Source organism: Drosophila persimilis, unplaced genomic scaffold (assembly GCF_003286085.1).
Source record: "Drosophila persimilis strain 14011-0111.01,24,50 unplaced genomic scaffold, DperRS2 tig00000838-arrow-arrow-pilon, whole genome shotgun sequence".
Classification (NCBI taxonomy): Eukaryota; Metazoa; Arthropoda; class Insecta; order Diptera; family Drosophilidae; genus Drosophila; species Drosophila persimilis.
In genome coordinates this window covers 223,849-243,794 of record NW_020825360.1, presented here as the reverse complement: position 1 = coordinate 243,794, position 19,946 = coordinate 223,849, and the positions used below count along the sequence as shown (strand labels likewise).

The 19,946-nt window shown below is 49.1% G+C and overlaps 5 protein-coding genes across 7 annotated transcripts; 3 read left to right on the top strand and 2 right to left on the bottom strand.

The window, feature by feature from the left end:
* The first annotated feature begins 134 nt into the window (after positions 1-134).
* On the top strand, positions 135-3,235 carry LOC6599134 (LIM domain-containing protein jub). 2 transcript variants are annotated; one of them, XM_026993452.1, is made up of 7 exons: positions 135-1,599; positions 1,700-1,729; positions 1,992-2,132; positions 2,209-2,378; positions 2,467-2,529; positions 2,600-2,765; positions 2,839-3,235. In XM_026993452.1, the coding sequence occupies exons 1-7, from the start codon at positions 324-326 to the stop codon at positions 3,084-3,086; spliced, it is 2,094 nt and encodes a 697-aa protein (XP_026849253.1). In that variant the 5' UTR covers positions 135-323; the 3' UTR covers positions 3,087-3,235. The 2 variants fall into 2 exon arrangements, with proteins under 2 accessions (XP_026849253.1, XP_002024399.1); XM_002024363.2 differs by lacking the exon at positions 1,700-1,729 and having other exon boundaries at positions 136-1,599.
* LOC6599135 (nuclear pore complex protein Nup93-1) lies at positions 3,193-6,121 on the bottom strand. Its single transcript, XM_002024364.2, has 5 exons — positions 5,885-6,121; positions 5,633-5,813; positions 4,753-5,559; positions 4,060-4,679; positions 3,193-3,984 (listed from the first exon to the last, which is right to left on the bottom strand). Exons 1-5 carry the CDS (start codon positions 6,043-6,045, stop codon positions 3,267-3,269), a joined length of 2,487 nt encoding a protein of 828 aa, XP_002024400.1. The 5' UTR covers positions 6,046-6,121; the 3' UTR covers positions 3,193-3,266.
* An 838-nt stretch (positions 6,122-6,959) lies between these two features.
* Positions 6,960-14,427, top strand: LOC6599136 (chloride intracellular channel exc-4). Its single transcript, XM_002024365.2, has 4 exons — positions 6,960-7,203; positions 12,769-13,278; positions 13,352-13,462; positions 13,523-14,427. Exons 1-4 carry the CDS (start codon positions 7,111-7,113, stop codon positions 13,598-13,600), a joined length of 792 nt encoding a protein of 263 aa, XP_002024401.1. The 5' UTR covers positions 6,960-7,110; the 3' UTR covers positions 13,601-14,427.
* Positions 14,428-14,826: 399 nt separating this feature from the next.
* LOC6599137 (nucleoside diphosphate-linked moiety X motif 8) lies at positions 14,827-15,985 on the bottom strand. Its single transcript, XM_002024366.2, has 2 exons — positions 15,661-15,985; positions 14,827-15,577 (listed from the first exon to the last, which is right to left on the bottom strand). The coding sequence occupies exons 1-2, from the start codon at positions 15,942-15,944 to the stop codon at positions 15,022-15,024; spliced, it is 840 nt and encodes a 279-aa protein (XP_002024402.1). The 5' UTR covers positions 15,945-15,985; the 3' UTR covers positions 14,827-15,021.
* A 328-nt stretch (positions 15,986-16,313) lies between these two features.
* LOC6599138 (AP-1 complex subunit beta-1) lies at positions 16,314-19,941 on the top strand. Of its 2 annotated transcripts, none has more exons than XM_002024367.2 (3): positions 16,314-16,369; positions 16,642-18,102; positions 18,177-19,941. In XM_002024367.2, exons 2-3 carry the CDS (start codon positions 16,678-16,680, stop codon positions 19,524-19,526), a joined length of 2,775 nt encoding a protein of 924 aa, XP_002024403.1. In that variant the 5' UTR covers positions 16,314-16,369; positions 16,642-16,677; the 3' UTR covers positions 19,527-19,941. The 2 variants fall into 2 exon arrangements, with proteins under 2 accessions (XP_002024403.1, XP_026849247.1); XM_026993446.1 differs by lacking the exon at positions 16,314-16,369 and adding an exon at positions 16,506-16,524.
* Positions 19,942-19,946: the final 5 nt, after the last annotated feature.

Sequence of the window (19,946 nt, the reverse complement as noted above, 5' to 3'; positions counted from 1 at the left end):
GTAGCAGCAAAAACATCGGTAAACATCAGTAAACATCGGCAGAAAAACACCGATGCTCGATGCATCGATGTTTTTTTACATCACTAATCTATCCCCAACAATATTTCCGACAAAGAAAATGCTAAAAATTAGTAACCAAGTGAATGAAAAGTCAAATTTCTGATTGACATTCAGCCCCAAGCAGTAAGCACATTGGAATTCGACCGGCAAAAGCCGATAGATTCCATTTGGGTGGCGTCCCGTCCCCCCGCAGAGCGTGAGTGAGTGTGAGAGAGCTCAGCGTCAGAGTCGTTGGACAAGAGAGAAGGAGGAAGGGGAAGATAATGACCACCCAGAGAACGCAACGAAATTCCACCAGCGCCGCCTCCACGGAGTCCGACTACGAAACGCTCATGCAGCGTCTTCATATCGGGTCAGGTGGCGGTGGGGGTGGGGGTGGCGGTGGCATGCGTGGCTACCAACGCTCGCCAGGGGCCATCGAGAACTTCATCCACGATGGTCAGCAGCAGATGCATCACCACCAGCAGCAGCAGCAGCAACAGCAGGCACACGACTACAAGCTGTACGAGCGCGGCAATATTATAGCCGCCTCCAAATACGCCACGCCCAAGCCCGTCGAGCAGCTGATCAACAATGGGGGTGGTAGCCCACAAATCTATGCGCCCACCGCACAGGTGCTGGGCCAGCGCATCGCACCGCAGAAGCACTCGCCCGTGTACGAGAACCTCGAATTCTACGGACAATTCGACTCGAACCACAAGCGCGCCCAGCCGCAGAGCCCCGGCAGCCGGCAGAGCGCCATGCTGAACGACTACCTGCTGATGCAGCCAATTGGCGGTGGGAGGTTTGCCCACACGCCTGTGCCCGAGACAGTGGCGGTGGGGGTGGCTGGGAGCGGAGGCCACCTACGCGAACCTCTGGAGGAGGTGGTGGCGCCCATATACGAGAACATCATACCCCATTCCGGGCAGCGTGCCCAGCCGCAGGCCTCTCCGGCCACGGCCACCATGTACCAGGAAATGCCGGGCAATGTGGCCTCCTCCGCCGCGTCCTCTGGTCTGGATCTCAACGCGCTGCTCTCGTCGCCAATGCACCAGCGCAGCATAAGCACAAACAACACGCAACATCCCACTGCCACGCTGGGCTCGCCGACCCAGCGCTATAGGAATCTGTCGCTGCCCAGCCACCTGAGTCCCGTGCCGCCCTCGTCGCCGTCACCCCTGCCGATGTCCGTGTCCAAGCTGCAGCAGCACACACCCATCAAGCAGCACATGCCACCGCCCCCACAGGCGCCAGCTGGCGGCGGCCATGGGGCTGGCATCAATGTGTCGGTGAATCCCAACTACATTGAGGACATCAACAGCTCGGACTACGTGTGCATGACGGCCAATCTGCATCGCAATACAGGCCCGCTGGGCGCAGGCAGCGTGGTGGCTGGCAGAGCAGCACCGGCTGCAGGGGCTATGCCACAACGAGCAGTCCAGGAGACACCAGCAGCGGCGTCATCCACAGCAATATCATCGCTGCGAGCTACGCCCATAGCGATGTCAGCACCCTTGGCGGTGGCCACATCACCCACGCCCTCGCAGGGCAGCACAGGTATGGGTCCCCGTCCCCCCTAGAATGGATCTATCGTTCCATTCGAAACAGACTAATATCCTTTGCATTCTACCCCCATACTAAAATGCTTTCCACTCAGCGGTTAATGCCGCTTTGCGACCCAGAAAAGGTAGGAACCAAGTCTCTGGGGTTGGGTTGGGTTTCAAATCACAAACCGGTTCGCTCTTGGCACCAAACGGTTGCCGACCGGTTCTTGTGGCCAAGTAGTCGTCTCGTCCTTTACCTCAATCGATTCCCCAGGCACAGTCCCTCCCTCAGTGGATGTGGATCGGTTGAGCAAGAGACCCACGAGACGGACAGGGAGAGAGAGATAGAAAGAGAGAAGCGAAAGCTAGAGCTAATCCTTGGACTTGTCTTTAAACCGGAAACAGGTCTAACCAAGAATCTGCTGCCGTACAGCGTGACTCCGCCGCGTCCGGCTGGTCCGACAGAGGCGCAGCGTAAGATCGAGGAGCTCACCCGCCAGCTGGAGGAGGAGATTGAGCAAAGTGAGGAGCATGGCGAGTACTTTGGTATGTATTTCGAAAGATATTTAATGCCTGAAATAGATCCCCCATACCGTTACCGTCTCATTTTTCCCCCCTCTAGGCATTTGTCATACGTGCGGGGAGAAGGTAAAGGGTGCCGGACAGGCCTGCCAGGCCATGGGTAATCTCTATCACACCAATTGCTTCATCTGCTGCTCCTGCGGCAGGGCGCTGCGTGGCAAAGCCTTCTACAATGTGCACGGACGGGTATACTGCGAGGAGGATTACATGGTAGGGATCCCCATCCCTCATCTCTCAATCCCATTCCCATTCCATCCCATGTATATAACTAACTCTCCTTAACAATTCATCTCTGCAGTATTCGGGCTTCCAGCAGACAGCGGAAAAGTGCGCTATTTGCGGGCATTTGATCATGGAAATGGTTCGTATATGCCACAAACAACACACACCACAGCACACCACACCGTAACACTGGAATCCCTTTCTTGCAGATCCTGCAGGCAATGGGCAAGTCCTATCACCCGGGTTGCTTCCGTTGCTGCGTCTGCAACGAGTGCCTGGACGGTGTGCCCTTCACCGTGGATGTGGATCACAAGATATACTGCGTCAACGATTACCATCGAATGTTTGCTCCCAAATGCGCCAGCTGTGGCAAAGGTAGGCTCCAAGACTCCTCGACTTGGCTCAATTTGTAGAGAGTGCTTTTTATACTCTTTCTGTTCTATCCCAGGCATCACACCCGTTGAGGGCACCGATGAGACCGTACGCGTGGTCTCCATGGACAAGGACTTCCATGTGGACTGCTACATATGCGAAGAGTGCGGCATGCAGCTGACAGATGAGCCGGACAAGCGCTGCTATCCTTTGGATGGGCGTCTCCTATGTCGAGGCTGTCACCTGCAACGTCTGGCCCTGCAATCATCGCCGCACACGCGCCACCAGGAGCCAGTGTGTGCCTCCTATCAGTATATGGGCTAGGCGCACATCCTGCATAGTCCTGCGCCCACTACGCATCCAACTACTGACTGAGAAAGAACTATCACACTATCCACGCGAACAAATTATTCCAATTTCAAATATTATCTTAAACAAAATGAGAGAAAAACACATGCATTTATACGAAAGGATATCCATCTCAAGAGTCGTGTCGTTTCTTTCCTAATGCATGAGTATCTCCAGCTGGACGAGACGCTTATTGGTGGCCGTGGGCATTCGGTACGCCACCGTGACAGCCATATTCGTGAGGGCCTTGGCCTTTGTGCGCAGATGGCGCAGAATGCCCTCCTTGTTCTCGTTCTTCCAGTCATCGGTCTGGGTGCTCTCGCGGCTATCAAAGGAAGACCTGCTGCCACCATTTTCCTTTATTTTCGTGTACTCCTCGTAAATGAGGTCCATAGCGGCCAGCAGTATGTCGGGCAGGACCTTGGTGACCTCCGGACAGAGGCTCTTCAGATTGGCCACACACTCTTCCACCTCCGAGCAGTCGTTGGGCGTTATCCGGAAATTGGCCAGCACCTCGCTGGCCTGTTGCGACTCATTTTTGTGGTAATGATCGAAGAAGACGAGCAGCTGCGTCAGCATTGTGTATGTGGCCAGGACATGCGGCTCCACGTCCACTCGCTGCACGGATCGCAGATCTTCCAGGTGAATGATAATCTGGCGCAAGCGTGTCCGCATACTGGACTCTGTCGGGGGCTGATGGACCACCTGCGAGAGCAGAGAGCACACCAAACGCATCACCTTGTCCAGCTGGCCGCCAATGAAGTAGAGCCAGATTGCCGTCTCGAAATTGCTGCGATAGGTCAGCTCATCGCCCACCATTCCAGCCAGCATATACTTGTCAAAGTCCATTGTGTGGAACTGGGCAAAGATGCCGCTGAAAGCAAAAGCAAAACGCGTCTCAGAAACCGATTCCCAGAAGAGTCTGTTCCATACAGCAAAGCCCACTTACGTCTGGCCGGAATCATCGTCTTCATTGCCAAAGATCAGATCAATCATTTGCTGATCACAGTTCTCGACGAGCAGATCGCAGACACAGCTCAGCATCAGGCTGCGGCCGTTGTCGTCCTTGAAGTGGCGCAACAGAAAGTAGTACTGCAGCGCCTCGCTGGTGTTGGTTATCTCAAAGCACTTGGCATAGGTCACCAGCATGCGGACGAGATTCAGGCGCTTCATGGGCGCCGGATCCTCGGGATTGACGCTAATCAGCGGATGATGCATGGAGCTCGGAGTGCCCAGCATGTGTATCTCGTTCAGGGCAATGGCCATGTGCACGGCATGCGGACGATTGTCCTCGGTGCGGGCCAGGAACTCGATTGCAGACTCAAATTGGCCCGTGAGGACGAGTACGCTGAAGTAGAGCGGCGCCTTTTCGCGTGCATTGAAGTAGTTCTCGCCGTACTTTTCCAGGATGAGGCTCTGCAGACCACTGTAGGTGAGCTGTTCGACGTTGTACTCGCGACCGTCTTGTTGCCGTAGGATGGAGAGCTGCATCCACAGGAAGTCGTCGATGCTGCGCATCAGTTCCGCATGCGAATTGTGTGGATCGCATGCCAGAACATAGGCAAACACCTGCAGCCCGAAGAACGAAAAGAGGTTGGTCCAGATAAGGAGGATATTGAATGGGATTAATGGATGGACCTACCGCTTTCTTGTAGGGATCACTGCAGCTGCGCAATTTGCTGTTGTACTCCAGCTTGAGGGCGCCCTCGATCCGGGAATACTGCTCCCCCTTGGTGCCCTCCTTCATCATTGACAATAGGCGGTAGAGATCGTAGCAGACGCCAGTTTCCTTGAGATACCTGACGGCAGCACCCAGATCCCCGCAACGCAGACTGTAGTAGACCAGGGCCCAGAGTGGCAGGCCGTTATAGACATCCAGCAGGCCGACCAGAGTGGCCGGCACCGCAAAATTGATGCTCACAAAGGAGTTGACCGAGCTATAGACGTTCGGAATGCCACCGCGCTGGGCCTGCAAAGGATTCTCCATGATGACGGTGTTTATGTACTGTTTGTAGCGTCGCTCCAGGTAGGTACGCGCCTGCTGGACGAACTTCTGGGTGGCCAGGCGGGACTTGATGGCATCTGCGGTGCGTGAGGGCGGCGCATTGTCGGCCATGAACTGCAGCACACTCCACATTTCGGACACGAGCTGGTTATCGAACTTCTCCGCCGCCAGATTGGCGAACGCTGCCAGGAGGTTCGAGCGATGGCCCCTCTGGATTTGTGACTGATTGTACGAGGCTATCTCCTGGGCATAGAGTTCCTCGGTGCGGTTGAGACGAGAACTGGGCATTGGAGTTTCCGCTAGGGTTGTGAGCACCGTCTGACGCCGAACATCGGGAAACTCGTTTTGTTTGGGCCCAATCAGGGCATTCAGCAGAGACTCCTTCTCCTCCCCCCACTCGGCATAAATGCGGCGCCACTTATGCCTCTCCACTGACTCGAAAATCTGCCAATTGTAGATCAAAGCCATGAAAAATACAACAAATCCCCAAATGTGTGTGGTTGTGCCCATGACTTACCCCGCGATTGGTCTCATCAATTACGGAAAGTATGGCGTTCTCGCGCTCGTTTTTCAGAAAGGCATGCACATCGGTGTCCGAGACAGGGTCCAGAGGCTCGAAGGTCTTCCGCGCACTTAGCGTCTCGAGCTTGTGCGACAGCTTCGGCAGATCCACGCCCTTGGAGCCCAGCAGCATGTGCCTGGGGGAAAATGGAAGATGTGGATTGCCTAAGTGTGCTTTCTATTCAAACCCTATTCGTGCGACTCTTACGCCTTCAGATCGTGGGTTCCTGTGAGGGTCACACGGGAGTGGAGTTCCTGTGTGGCCTGCAATACTTGTGAAATGGTGCGATCGACGCGCGGCATGTCCTCGTCCATTCTGGTGTCATTTGTGAAGCACTGGGCCTGCTGCAGAAGGTCCCCAAGTTCCATGTTCGTGCGCTCTTACAATTTGAACAAAAACAACAGAAAGTGCAAAAAGGCGGCGTGCGCCGGCAGTGAGAATATTAACAAAATTTGATGGACGGCGATGCCACTTGGTGGCAAAATCAGAGCTGCATTTACGCGCCAATGAATTTCTATCGAGTTATGCCGGCGATTCCTGAAACAGGACGACAATGAGCCCCATTCCATGCACAAAAGTTGCAGCAACACTATTTTCATACCCTAGGGAAAAGGATATATTAGAATTGAGAATATGTTTGTCCTCCCAGGATCCAAAGAAGGCAAAAACAACTTAGTGTCTGTTTAAATATCACAACGATATTTTGCAGTTTATTGTATTCTTACAGAGATCAAGAATCGGTATCAGGATCGAGATGTATATATGCAAGATACCATTCATATTCATGAATAGGTCTAAAACATATCAATTTGAGATAATTTCTTTATTAATTAACAGTTTCTTCATATTATATTAACCGAATATGGTTACCGTACTCACTTATGTTTTGTCGTTGACCATTTTGGCTTAAACCATGTTTTAGACACAATATAATAAAAAGGAGTACTTAAAAATAGAAAATCATGTAGAAAATTTATTCATCAATGACCTAAAACTATATGGGCAAAGCAAAAGATTTTAGTTAGTCTGCATTATTCGACAGAATATCAAAATTGAGGAACATGTAAAACAGAACTTGAGTTCGTCAGTATATTTACGGTATATTTTCATAATGAGACGGTATATTTTGGTATATTTCTGAAGGTCTATCGATAAATCTGGTCGCAAAACTGGTGCGCACCAATTTTTTTTTGACTTCGACACAAAACATACACCGAGTGCGAGATAAACTTTCAGCAATTATATATTTTATATTTTGCTGCGGTGACTGTGTATTCTGTGATTGTGTGATTTTGTGTCTGTGTACAGATATTAGCAAATATAAAAATTAGCACAACAAGAGCGAAAAGGAAAAACACACACACGTACGCACCCCGTCACGCGGATAAACCTTTCCACAAAACGCTGCAAAAGAGAAGAATAAGGAGCCAACCATGTCCGCCGCCGACGTCGAGACGCAGTCGCAGCAGGAGACGACAAACGGCAGCAGCAAATTCGATGTTCCCGAGATAGAACTGATCATCAAGGTGGGTTTTCCTTTGGTCATATTTGCATACATGCATGCACTCATGTGTATGTGTTTAGCTGGGTTGGCTTTTAATTTCCATGCCACAAAGTGAAAATGCAGCGCTGTCAGCGGCAGCAGCAGCGTCGGCGTCGCGTCTACGCCAGCACAAATGCAAAAAGCACAAAGACAAAAAGAACGGTGTATCAAGGAGTATTGTATTTGAATGAGGTGATGAAGTCCCCGCTCGTCCCCCCACCAAGTATGTTTATTTTTTGTTTGCCCAACTATGTCTCGCACTCCTTGTGGGACGCTGCTAATACAATATAAAGCAAAATGGGTAAACTATTGTACGAGTTCTCTTTGGCAATGCGTCACGTTGAATAAATACACCTTGGAAATGCTGTTTCTGCTACTTATGTTTCCCCCTCTGCTCTTCTGCCGAGTGAGCGTGTGTGTGTCACATGAAACAGAATTGTATATTCATTATGTCCCATTTCATTTCTTCTTTTGGGTTTTATTTGCCTTTTGGTCAGAGCCCAGAGCCAGAGCCAGAGCTTCTCCCCCTTTATCATCGGCCATCTCTTGCACGCCCCCCCTTTTATGTGTTGTTTTTTGTGGTTTCTAAGCATCGCCAAAACCGGTTTCCTTCTCTCCCTATCATCAGCACACACACATACACCATGGTCTGGCCTGTGTATTTGTGTATGCGTGTAAGTGTGGATCGTAACGTATTTATGTGCGGTTCTATTCTTATCTCCTTCTTCAAAAACTCTTAATCATACTTCCCATTCGCGCCAATTGCTTAACAAAATGCTGACACAAGTCTCCACCGCTTGGCTTCCTTTTATCTTTGACTGATTTCTAAATTTCTTGGGGGCATACGTCATGCATGCCTTGCCGTCGCATCATGGCCCATGGGCCCGCGTTATTTGCCAAAGTAATTTGTGATTGTTTTCGGAACACACTTTGGATTGTTGATTCTATTGGTAAGCCCTCTTCTGCCTCTGCCAACCAACCAAAAAGAACCATCCATCAGGCCATCCCACGCCACGGGGCCGCACCTCTCGGAAAGTCTTATAGTGCATGACTAATTCTCCGCCAGGTCCGAAACCCAGCCCTAGTTCCAGGCACAGTCGCAGTCACATTTCCTGCCCCAATACCAATACCAATCGCAATCCCAATGCAATGAGCAATAGCCCACTCCCTTTTCCTGTTGCCAGAGAAAGTGGATATGAGGCGCGCACCTGTTGACTGTGGACTAGAGGGGAGGACCAGCACTTTTCCAGCCAGCAGCCGAGAAGCATCTTTGACATAACCAACACGAAAAGCGCATTGGCACATGGAAAAGCCATTTCCATTTACAGCAAAAAATAAAAGTGAAAGTTCAATTTCAGAGCGGGAAGGAAAGCAGTGGAAGTCGGAGCTGAGCTGAGCTGAGCTGAGCTGAGTAGATGGGTTGATGGTAGATGGTGGCATGCCTCTCTGTTCCGCGCGTGCAGGCAACAAACAAACACAAATGGTTTTGTTGTTTCCACAGAGGGACAAAGCGCGGTGCGGTGAGCAGGGAAAGCAGCTAACAAAACAATCATTGAACGCTAAACAGGTTTTTCTCGTGTGCACTTTTCCGCCTCCCTCCTGTTCGCGCCAAAGCCAAAGGCAAAGGCAAAGCCTCCTCGTGCAGAAGTCGGAGTGGAGTCATCGCCCACGCGAGATCTCAAGAGATGCCCCAAATTGGCATCGAATCAAAACAAAAGAAAAATAAATACATACGTACAAACATATGTATGTATGAATTTCCCTTTCCTAAACGATTCCGATTTGAAACGATCCTTTCATACATGGTGTGTGTGTATGTGCGAGAGTATGTTTTCACGATCCACTTAAACTAATTTAAGGCCTTTTTCGTTGAGGGGCCCTTTTACAACGCCAACAATTGTCCATGTTGAGGAAAATGCGCTTCTTTGTTGCCACTTAAAGCGAAGAGAGAAACTGAAGCTGCAACACACATCCCATATACAGCGGAGGTCAACACAAACTACATATGTATGTATGTAGAAATCTATTAAGTAAAGCAGATTTCATACATATGTTTATTTGCAAAGATATAATAACAAAATAAATCTCCATGAATGAGCTGTTGCTAATTTGAGGCTAAACGTACTAGAACTGGCCTAGAATTTTGGCCACAACTGTATGTGGTGCCCAATCGAATATGTGTGCGGGTGTGTGGGTGTGTGCATGCTGAGATGACAGTTGAACCAACTGATTTGTTGTCTTCCTCACGCCTCCACGTGCTGTCAGTAAATGTACACACACACCCACACACACATGCATATGCATGCAGAAAACACGCAAATGTTTACATCGTCTCCTCCTACTCCGCCCTCGCCTTAACTGTTGTTGCTTCTGCTTCTCCGCCACTTCGACTTCCACCCTCACAGATTCTGCTTCTCCTCATTCCGCCTTCATAAGTTCCGCTTCCCCGCCACCCATTGACAGATGATCTGTTTCTTTTTGCAATTGTGGATGGCGTGTGGATTTCATTGACAAACGACTGTTATTGTTATACCCTTGCGGGAGGGTATCTCTCTATTGCAATGTCTACTACATATGTATGTCTCCAAAGATGGAGGGAGAGCTGTGTTCGATTTCGTTTAAGTGAAACTTAATTGTAGGCTAATTTGATATAGATTAAACTAATCAAACGATCCATATACGAGGGAGTAAACGTTGCGGTCCCGCCAAATCAATATTTTCTGTGGTCTGTTGCCTCGTGAATTATTTGGTTTAAATCAATTACTTGAACGCCTTGCGTTTCTGGAATGTTCTGAAATACATTCTCCAAATTGATTACCGGCCAGAGGGAAGCGGGTGGGGAGGGTGGTGAGACCGATTAGCCCATTACCAATTTGTGGGCGGAAGGTGGAGTATGCAAGTGTGAAGCTCACGTTTGTAGCACACCCAACCAAATATCAGCCATGCACCCACCACCCCCGTTCCCCGTTCACCCCTGGGCTCGTCACTTAGTGTTGATTATATTTTGTTTGTATTTTTTTTTTGGCCATTACTTCATCACGGAGGCTTCCGCCCGTGCTTGATAAGATATCAAATATATGTACATACATACATATCTGCCACATGTGCTTGTATGTGGCCCAAAAAGAATCGGTGAAATCGGTACAATCGCCCGCTGTGGCATGTGAAGAAGCTCTCCTCAAGGCTGACATATGTATGTATGTATGATACCCCCCTCAGTCCCAGTCCCCACTCCCATTCGCACTTCCATCCCCATGAGGATCGTCATCATCTGAAAACGGAATGATTGCGTTCTGCAGCTGTCGGCGAACCGGTTCCAAAAATAACGCCACGCAGAGGCAGACGGGGTGCCCGGTGCTCGATGCCCGATGCCGCCAACAACTATTTAATTTCGTTTTTATTTATGATTTGTTGTTGCTGTTTGTATTTGTATTTTATTTGACTTTACTTTAGTTTTTTATTTTTATTTTTTTTTTGCTTTGGTCTTTATCTTATCGCTCCACAAATTTACAATTGAAAGAAACGGAATAACTGCCGGCAACCAATATAATGGGAATGTGCTCGATAGACAAGAGAAAAAGACAGAAACCCTTCCTTGCTGATTTGGAATGTCCCAATCGACAGTCGGGATGATACATTTTAATGTCGGAATAGAGTGGCGAGCAACTAGACCTTAGACCATATCGTGAGCACTAATATGTGGCAATTCTTGAGAAAATATCCTGGAGCCCTATGGTATCGGGTATAAATCTCATCTCTCTCATTGGGTTTGCCCCCTATTCCTATTACGGAAAATGTTTGAAAACCAATTCTAGAATAAAGTATTTCTTAGCTAGTGGAATGTAAGCTCTTCCTGCTGAGATGGTTGCAGCACCTTTACTACTATTTGGACCTCAACTGTATGTGGAACCTACGCATACATATGTACATATATGATTGGCAGCACACACACACACATTCATAAATTATGTATTCCCAACGAAAAATTTGTTCAAAAATCTACAGTTTTTATTGGCAAGAGGTACGATTGTGTATGTGTGTGGATTTTATTAGCCAGAAGTGCCATATATGTACATACATAGCATGTGTGGATGTGGATGTGCATGTGTGTGCATGTGAATGGCACTTGACATTTGCTAACTACTTTTGGTGTTGTTTTTCTGCTGCCGTGCCGTGCCGTCTCTTCTCTCTCGTCATTTCTATTTTGAAAGCGTCAAATTGCAGCAGAGGCAGCAGCACCCCGCAAGATTGCCCGATTGTCTGACTGACTGGCTGACTGACTGACTGACCTTTGGCGTTGCCACACATTTATTGTACAATTTGCGATTTTTGCAATTCATATTGCGAACACTGATGGAGAAAAGCAAAGCCAAAGCCAAAGCCACAGCAAACGGCAAATGAGGCTAAAAATAAGATACAGCAAATAAATGCCCCGCATGTAATCCGGGTCATTCGGTACATTCCCGATGGATGGGGACGCGTGTGTATCGCATCCAGCAATCACAGTTAATAACATGCTCTACTCTGCTTTGTTGGTGTACATATAACAAAAAAAAATAAATAAGAAGCAATAATGAAAAATAAGCACCGTTTAAGCACCAAAGCGAAATTGATATGAAAAAACCACTTCTTGCTGCGCTCCCACAGCGCCATTGTTTTGCTGTTTCGGTTGATTATGCTGTGGGTCTGGGGGGCCATGTGGGCTGAGGCCTATTAAGCCATTAACTCACAGGGCAAACGCTAATTAACTAGATATCAGGAATTAAAATTTAATTGTTTGGGAATTCAGGCGTAAAGTATTTGTCGGAGCGAGCCTAACGCGTTCCCAATTATCGATAGCGGGCTTTCTTTTAATCGGATGCTGGAGAGGATTCAATAGCCATGTAGGCGGGGCCTCCAGCTTTTCGTTTGCTCCGTTGTGGCGGGGGTATTGTTCTCCAATCAACTGCTGTGTAAAAGGCAAACAGGAATGCTGAATGCTTATCTAACGCACACATTGATTGCCATTGAAGTTAAGCCGGCTGTCGACAGTAAACGGCAAAGGCAACGGGCAACAGCAACAGCAACAACGGGAAAGGCAGTGGAAATCATCAAGTAAAACCTCTCGCGCGCACATTGCCATCTGATGTGATGATGATGTCATCGTCGTCATTTGATGTACATGTGTGGCCGCTGCTGGCCTTGGCAGTGCATCAAGAACAAGGCTCTGGCTGTAGGCTCGGGCCCACCTCCACTTCCTGCCCGATTCGGACGAAAGCAAAGTCGAAGGCGAAGAAGAGCCGCCTCCAATTACTCATTCTGCCAGCGTGAGAGCTCTGATCATGATGTGATGATGTCACATGACTGAAATTATGTTGTTTCATTTGGGCTGGAAACTTTATTTGATTTATTTATCGGTAATTGGCGGCACGCGAAGCCACCGACCGACCCCATCATTATGCAAGCTAAATTCCCATTAGGCAGACAGCTGATTGCCACGAAAAACATTTGAACCACATTAACTAATTGTTAATTGTTGTGTGTTTTCGCATTTTCTCATTTTGCACAGGCCTCCACCATCGATGGACGCCGCAAGGGTGCCTGCCTGTTCTGTCAGGAGTACTTCATGGACCTTTATCTGCTGGCCGAGCTAAAGACAATCAGCCTGAAGGTGACCACAGTGGACATGCAGAAGCCGCCGCCAGATTTCCGCACCAATTTCGAGGCGACGCATCCGCCCATCCTGATTGACAACGGCCTAGCCATACTGGAGAACGAGAAGATCGAGCGTCACATTATGAAGAATATACCCGGCGGCTACAATCTGTTCGTGCAGGACAAGGAGGTGGCCACTCTGATCGAGAACCTGTATGTGAAGTTGAAGCTGATGCTGGTGAAGAAGGACGATGCCAAGAACAATGCCCTCTTGTCGCACCTCAAGAAGATCAACGACCATTTGGCCAATCGCAATACACGCTTCCTTACGGGCGACACCATGTGCTGCTTCGACTGTGAGCTGATGCCCCGTCTCCAGCACATCCGTGTGGCTGGCAAATACTTTGTGGACTTTGAGATACCAGTAAGTGCAACGAAACCCAAGCGAAACGAAACACTAAGTAGTCCTAATGATCTCCCCTCCTTCTTCCGCACAGACGCACTTGACAGCGCTGTGGCGTTACATGTACCACATGTATCAGCTGGATGCCTTTACACAATCGTGCCCGGCCGACCAGGACATTATCAATCACTATAAGCTGCAACAGGTGGGTTTGCTCTATTTATGATTTATTTATGTTTACTGATTCTCGCTCGCCTTCGCGCAGAGTCTCAAAATGAAGAAGCACGAGGAGCTGGAGACGCCCACGTTTACCACATCCATTCCAATTGATATATCGGAGTAAATTTCCTATAAAAAGCAGCACACGCAGCGCAGCGCAGCAGCAGTAGCAGTAGCAGCCCCCAAATATACATCATATGTATACAAAACAAATAATTCATATTTTTGACAACTTTACAACTAAACCCCCGATGTGCAACCGTGCACCCGAATGTAGCGACAACCAGGACTTATAAATTATTGTATACTACAACCATGATATACATACTATCCACGCATATACTATACTATACATACATATATATACAACACACCTATACACCAATACTCGTGTATAGAGAGTAAATAGCAAAAGCATAACAAGTGTTCTTTAGCAGCCGCGTTGCCTTTCTTCAGCTATGCTTGATTCAAACACCACCCAGCCGTCTGCGGCGGTGTATTTTTGTTTAATTAATTAATGAACTCCATATTTGTGTTTGACATGCAAATATCCATACATATACATATATTATACGATAGCTCGATACGCAATTAATGGCTTATCCAATGGCATTGTATAGGCCACAACCACTACCACCCCCACCCGGTCTTGGCCCATATATTTACAAATATTTTTTTTATTATTTGATTTTACTTTAAACTTTGTATTCAGCAAGGAGCTTTTCAATTTTAATTTTTTTTTGTGTGTGTAATGGAAAAAAAAATGTGCATTTTTTTCCGCCTAAATTATGATTTTTTGATTATTATTTTTTTGTTTGTTTCTTGCTCCCTGGCGCCCGTTGCCATTTTGTTCGCTTTTAACTTGTATTTTAATATTTTATAACATAAAAAAAAAACAAAAGGCAAATGAAAAGAGGAAATGAAGAGTATTTTTTGTATTTAAGAGAAAATTAAAAATAAAAAAAAAAAAAAACGAAACACAAAAAGACAAAATCAAAATGGTGTTATTTTTATGTAATCAATTTTACTCAATAATCCACCCTGGAGACTGCAGAAGCCGCAGTCCCCAAGTAGATCCGCTCCATCAATACTCTGTTGCTGCTGTCCAAAGGAGAGGGCCTTCCTCTGAGCGGTACCTGCACGTCCACCGGCGTCCCAGCCGCATCAGGAACGGATTGAGCATACAGAGAGCTAACGTTTTGATTTTGTCTAGTGTTCAGCACGTGAATAAGGTCGGAATTCCAGTACAAATTTCTCAGCCAAGTGGATGAGAAGCTGCCAAGGGTCTTGGTTATTGGACGTTCGAGTGTTATTGCAGCCAGTGTTGAAATAGAGTCAGGGCAATTTCAATTATAATGTAAAAGTCAACAACAGTTTTATTAAATTTTACAAACAAGTCTGTACATAACAAGAAACAGAAGAGAACACGAGCTTTTTGGCGGATGATTGATTTAATCGAAACAGTCACCAGTGTGCAACCCATTTGGGGGTTCACCCAACTCAATTTCAATTGAGTGGAAGCCCTAGGCCGGGTTCCGTTCCCAACTAGCTAGCCATTGATGGGTCCGAATGATGATGATGCCCTGGTTTTGGTGGAATTTTGAAGGGACGCACAAATTTGATATTCGTCTTGAGGGACTCGGGCAGCAGGCTCGGGGGCAGCAGACAGTGCAGGAAGACGTGGGTCAGGTAGCCAGTGATGCCCCAGATGCGGTAGTGATCAACCACGAAGACGGGGCCACTGTAGCCGCTACGAAATTGCGTGTGCCGCGCTGCCTTGGGTGCCATCAATGCGTTCAGCGGTATGCTGAATACTTCCTCCACCTCTTCCCAGTTCAGACGCAGCTCCGACATGTGAAAGTCGGGCACAACGCCGACCACAGGCACAATGGCAGAGGTTCGGGGCAAATATAGGGGCTTTGCCTCCCCCCACACCTGAATGCGATCGCGAGAGAGCCCAATTTCCTCTTCAGTCTCGCGCAGGGCACAGTCCACATAGCTCGCGTCGCTCTCGTCCCGCTTACCGCCCGGAAAGGAGATCTGGAAGCTGTGACTACGCAAGTGCCGGGAACGGCGAGTATAAAGCAGCGAGATCTCGTCGCTGAAAGGAGTAAGAGAACGGCAAACGTAGTTGGAGCCACCTCTTCCGGCCGAGTACATACACACGTCTGTGCCGCCACTTACGTGCCCCGTTCCTGGCAAAGAGCTATGAGCACGGAGGCCGACAGCTTTTCGCGCATATTGGGTGTCAAGGATTTTGGTCGGGGAAAGGCCGGCAGATTGCGCATCTTCTTCATGCATCGCTCTTGCTGCTCTGTCGACAGAAGGGCCGCATAGTCGTCGGGGCTCAACAGCTGGGGATCTGTTCGTTGGGAGGCAACAGTCGCGGAGGAGCTAAGGTGGCACATTGGTGTCCTCAGCAGAAGTGGCATCCGCTGGCACGCCGAGTGTACAGTGGCCAACGACATGCTGTTTTTGTCTTTCAAATTACGATGGAATGGAAACCCAATAATATTCAAATCGCGAAACCAAAAATGATGTAAACAATATAGCTGAAAAACCATCGATAGACGACTATTTATTTGTGGCTCACTATCGATAGACTGCTCAATATTTCCGAATTTGAATTTGTAATATTAATTTTGTTTCCTGGTGACCATCCAGTAATTTCTGGACTTCAAGCATTTCCCGATCAATCTCCAGAAGGTTGTACAGTTTTTTTGCTTTGGTGAGGCGCCTTCGCAGCGATGAGTCTCATCATTCCTTGCAGCACATACGATATATATCTGAGAGTCAGACCGTACATTTTTTCGACCAATCCGCGGTCACACTGCCGAGCAAAGAAAAAAAGCAAACAATACATTTTTTAGCCCGAAAAAAGCTAGTTTTACAGGTAATGTACGGTGTTAACTCAGAAAATATTGTAGTAGATAGAGGAATATACAGGTCTATGTGGACGTGACGTGTTAAATAGGGTTTATGTTGAATTTGAAAATCAGCTTTGATTTGAGACGTGTTCAAGCTCTGTATCTGTCTGTGGGTGTGCTGGTATGTGTATGTGCGCCTGCTACGCCCCTAGAAATGCCGCCGCAATCAATAATACCCTATTTTGTTAGTAGCTCTCTTATTTAGTTTAACGCACGATTTCCTCTTTATATCCCGCAGAAAGATCTACCTAGTTCGTAGAGCAGAGCTGACAAGATGACCGATTCCAAGTATTTCACAACTACCAAAAAGGGCGAAATCTTCGAGCTCAAGTCCGAGCTGAACAATGACAAGAAGGAGAAGAAGAAGGAGGCAGTGAAGAAGGTGATTGCCAGCATGACCGTCGGCAAGGATGTGTCCGCCCTCTTTCCCGATGTCGTTAACTGCATGCAAACCGATAATCTGGAGCTTAAGAAGCTGGTCTACTTGTATCTGATGAACTACGCCAAGTCGCAGCCAGACATGGCCATCATGGCAGTGAATACGTTTGTGAAGGACTGCGAGGACTCCAATCCGCTGATCCGTGCCCTGGCCGTGCGCACGATGGGCTGCATACGGGTGGACAAGATAACCGAGTATCTGTGCGAGCCGCTGCGTAAGTGTCTGAAGGATGAGGATCCCTATGTGCGCAAAACGGCGGCAGTGTGCGTGGCTAAGCTGTACGACATATCGGCCACCATGGTAGAGGACCAGGGCTTCCTCGACCAGCTAAAGGACCTGCTGTCCGACTCCAATCCGATGGTCGTGGCCAATGCGGTGGCTGCCCTCAGCGAAATCAACGAGGCCAGCCAGTCGGGACAGCCGCTGGTAGAGATGAACTCAGTGACCATCAACAAGCTGCTGACGGCCCTCAATGAGTGCACAGAGTGGGGTCAGGTGTTCATCCTGGACTCCCTGGCCAATTACAGCCCCAAAGACGAGCGCGAGGCGCAGTCGATCTGTGAGCGAATCACGCCTCGTTTGGCCCATGCCAACGCTGCCGTGGTTCTCAGTGCCGTCAAGGTTCTGATGAAGCTTCTCGAGATGCTGTCCAGCGACAGTGACTTCTGTGCCACGCTCACCAAGAAGCTGGCCCCGCCCCTGGTGACGCTGCTTTCCTCGGAGCCAGAGGTCCAATACGTGGCCCTGCGCAACATCAACCTTATTGTCCAGAAGCGTCCCGACATCCTCAAGCACGAAATGAAGGTGTTCTTTGTGAAGTACAACGATCCCATCTACGTGAAGCTGGAGAAATTGGACATTATGATTCGTCTGGCCAACCAGAGCAACATTGCCCAGGTGCTCAGCGAACTGAAGGAGTACGCCACCGAGGTGGATGTCGATTTTGTGCGCAAGGCGGTGCGCGCCATCGGTCGTTGTGCCATCAAGGTGGAGCCATCGGCAGAGCGCTGTGTCTCTACCCTGCTCGATCTCATCCAAACGAAGGTCAACTATGTGGTGCAGGAGGCAATTGTCGTCATCAAAGACATCTTCCGCAAGTATCCCAATAAGTACGAGAGCATTATCAGCACCTTGTGCGAGAATCTGGACACCCTGGATGAGCCGGAGGCACGTGCCTCGATGGTTTGGATCATCGGCGAGTATGCCGAGCGCATTGATAACGCAGACGAGCTGCTCGACAGCTTCCTCGAGGGCTTCCAGGTAAAACTCACGCACAGCCTATTCCCCTTTGCAAAACTATGCCTAAATTGAATCTTTGTTTTGGTTGTTTTCAGGATGAGAATGCCCAAGTGCAGTTGCAGTTGCTCACGGCTGTGGTGAAGCTCTTCCTTAAGCGTCCATCGGATACCCAAGAGCTGGTGCAGCACGTCCTCTCGCTGGCCACCCAGGATTCGGACAATCCCGATTTGCGCGACCGTGGATTCATCTACTGGCGTCTGCTCTCCACAGACCCGGCCGCCGCCAAGGAAGTTGTGCTGGCGGACAAGCCTCTCATCTCGGAGGAAACGGATCTGCTGGAGCCGACGCTGCTAGACGAGCTCATCTGTCATATCAGCTCGCTGGCCAGCGTGTACCACAAGCCACCAACGGCCTTTGTGGAGGGACGAGGAGCTGGCGTACGTAAATCTCTGCCAAACCGCACGGCTGGAGCCGGCGTAAGCAGCGGGGCAGGAGATCAGCAAGAGCCGGGAGCCGGATCGGAGGCCATGGTCATACCCAACCAGGAATCGCTGATTGGGGATCTGCTGTCTATGGACATCAATGCCCCCGCCATGCCCGCCGCGCCAACCGCTACAAGCAATGTGGATCTACTAGGCGGTGGCTTGGACATACTGCTGGGTGGCCCACCAGCTGAACCAGCCCCGGGCGGCGCCTCCAGCCTGCTTGGCGACATCTTTGGCCTGGCTGGCACCTCCCTTTCTGTGGGCGTTCAAATCCCGAAAGTCACGTGGCTGCCAGCTGAGAAGGGCAAGGGCCTGGAGATCCAGGGCACTTTCTCCCGCCGCAACGGTGAAGTCTTCATGGACATGACGCTCACCAACAAAGCCATGCAGCCGATGACGAACTTTGCCATCCAGCTGAACAAGAACAGCTTTGGCCTGTCGCCAGCCTCCCCTCTGCAAGCGGTACCCTTGCCACCCAACCAGAGCGCCGAGGTGAGCCTCGCCCTGGGCACCAACGGACCCATCCAGCGCATGGAGCCGCTGAACAACCTTCAGGTGGCGGTGAAGAACAACATTGACATCTTCTACTTTGCCTGCCTGGTGCACGGCAATGTGCTGTTCGCTGAGGACGGGCAGCTGGACAAGCGGGTCTTCCTCAACACCTGGAAGGAGATACCGGCCGCCAACGAGCTGCAGTACAGCCTGAGCGGCGTCATCGGCACCACCGACGGCATCGCCTCCAAGATGACCACCAACAACATCTTCACCATTGCCAAACGCAATGTCGAGGGCCAAGACATGCTCTACCAGTCGCTGAGGCTGACGAACAATATCTGGGTGCTGCTGGAGCTGAAGCTGCAGCCGGGCAATCCCGATGCCACGCTCAGCCTCAAGTCGCGCTCTGTGGAGGTGGCTAACATCATTTTCGCCGCCTACGAGGCCATCATCCGCTCGCCTTAAACTCAAAGCAATCGAAACAAGATATCCATGAGCCACAGAACCGTTTCTTAATGTTTTCTGGAGGTGTTACACTAGATAACACAAGCAAATTGTAGTCTACGTATTATATTATAGCTACTACTATTATTGCATTGTGTGTATTGGGAGTTCCGAATTGTTCACGCACCTATATATAACAAATTGATATATGTAATACTAATCCTAATGAAAGACGCGAGAAGAAGAAATGTTAATTGTTATGAAACGTTGCATGCTCCGTAGAAACCCAATCCAATCGATGCCGGAGCGTCATTTAGCCGCATTCCAAAATCTACAATAACCCCCACAACAAACCCAATGCATGCATCTAAGTATATGTATGTGTCCTAGTAAAAATGTATGACATATGTATAACACTAAATAATCGAAACTTTAATACCC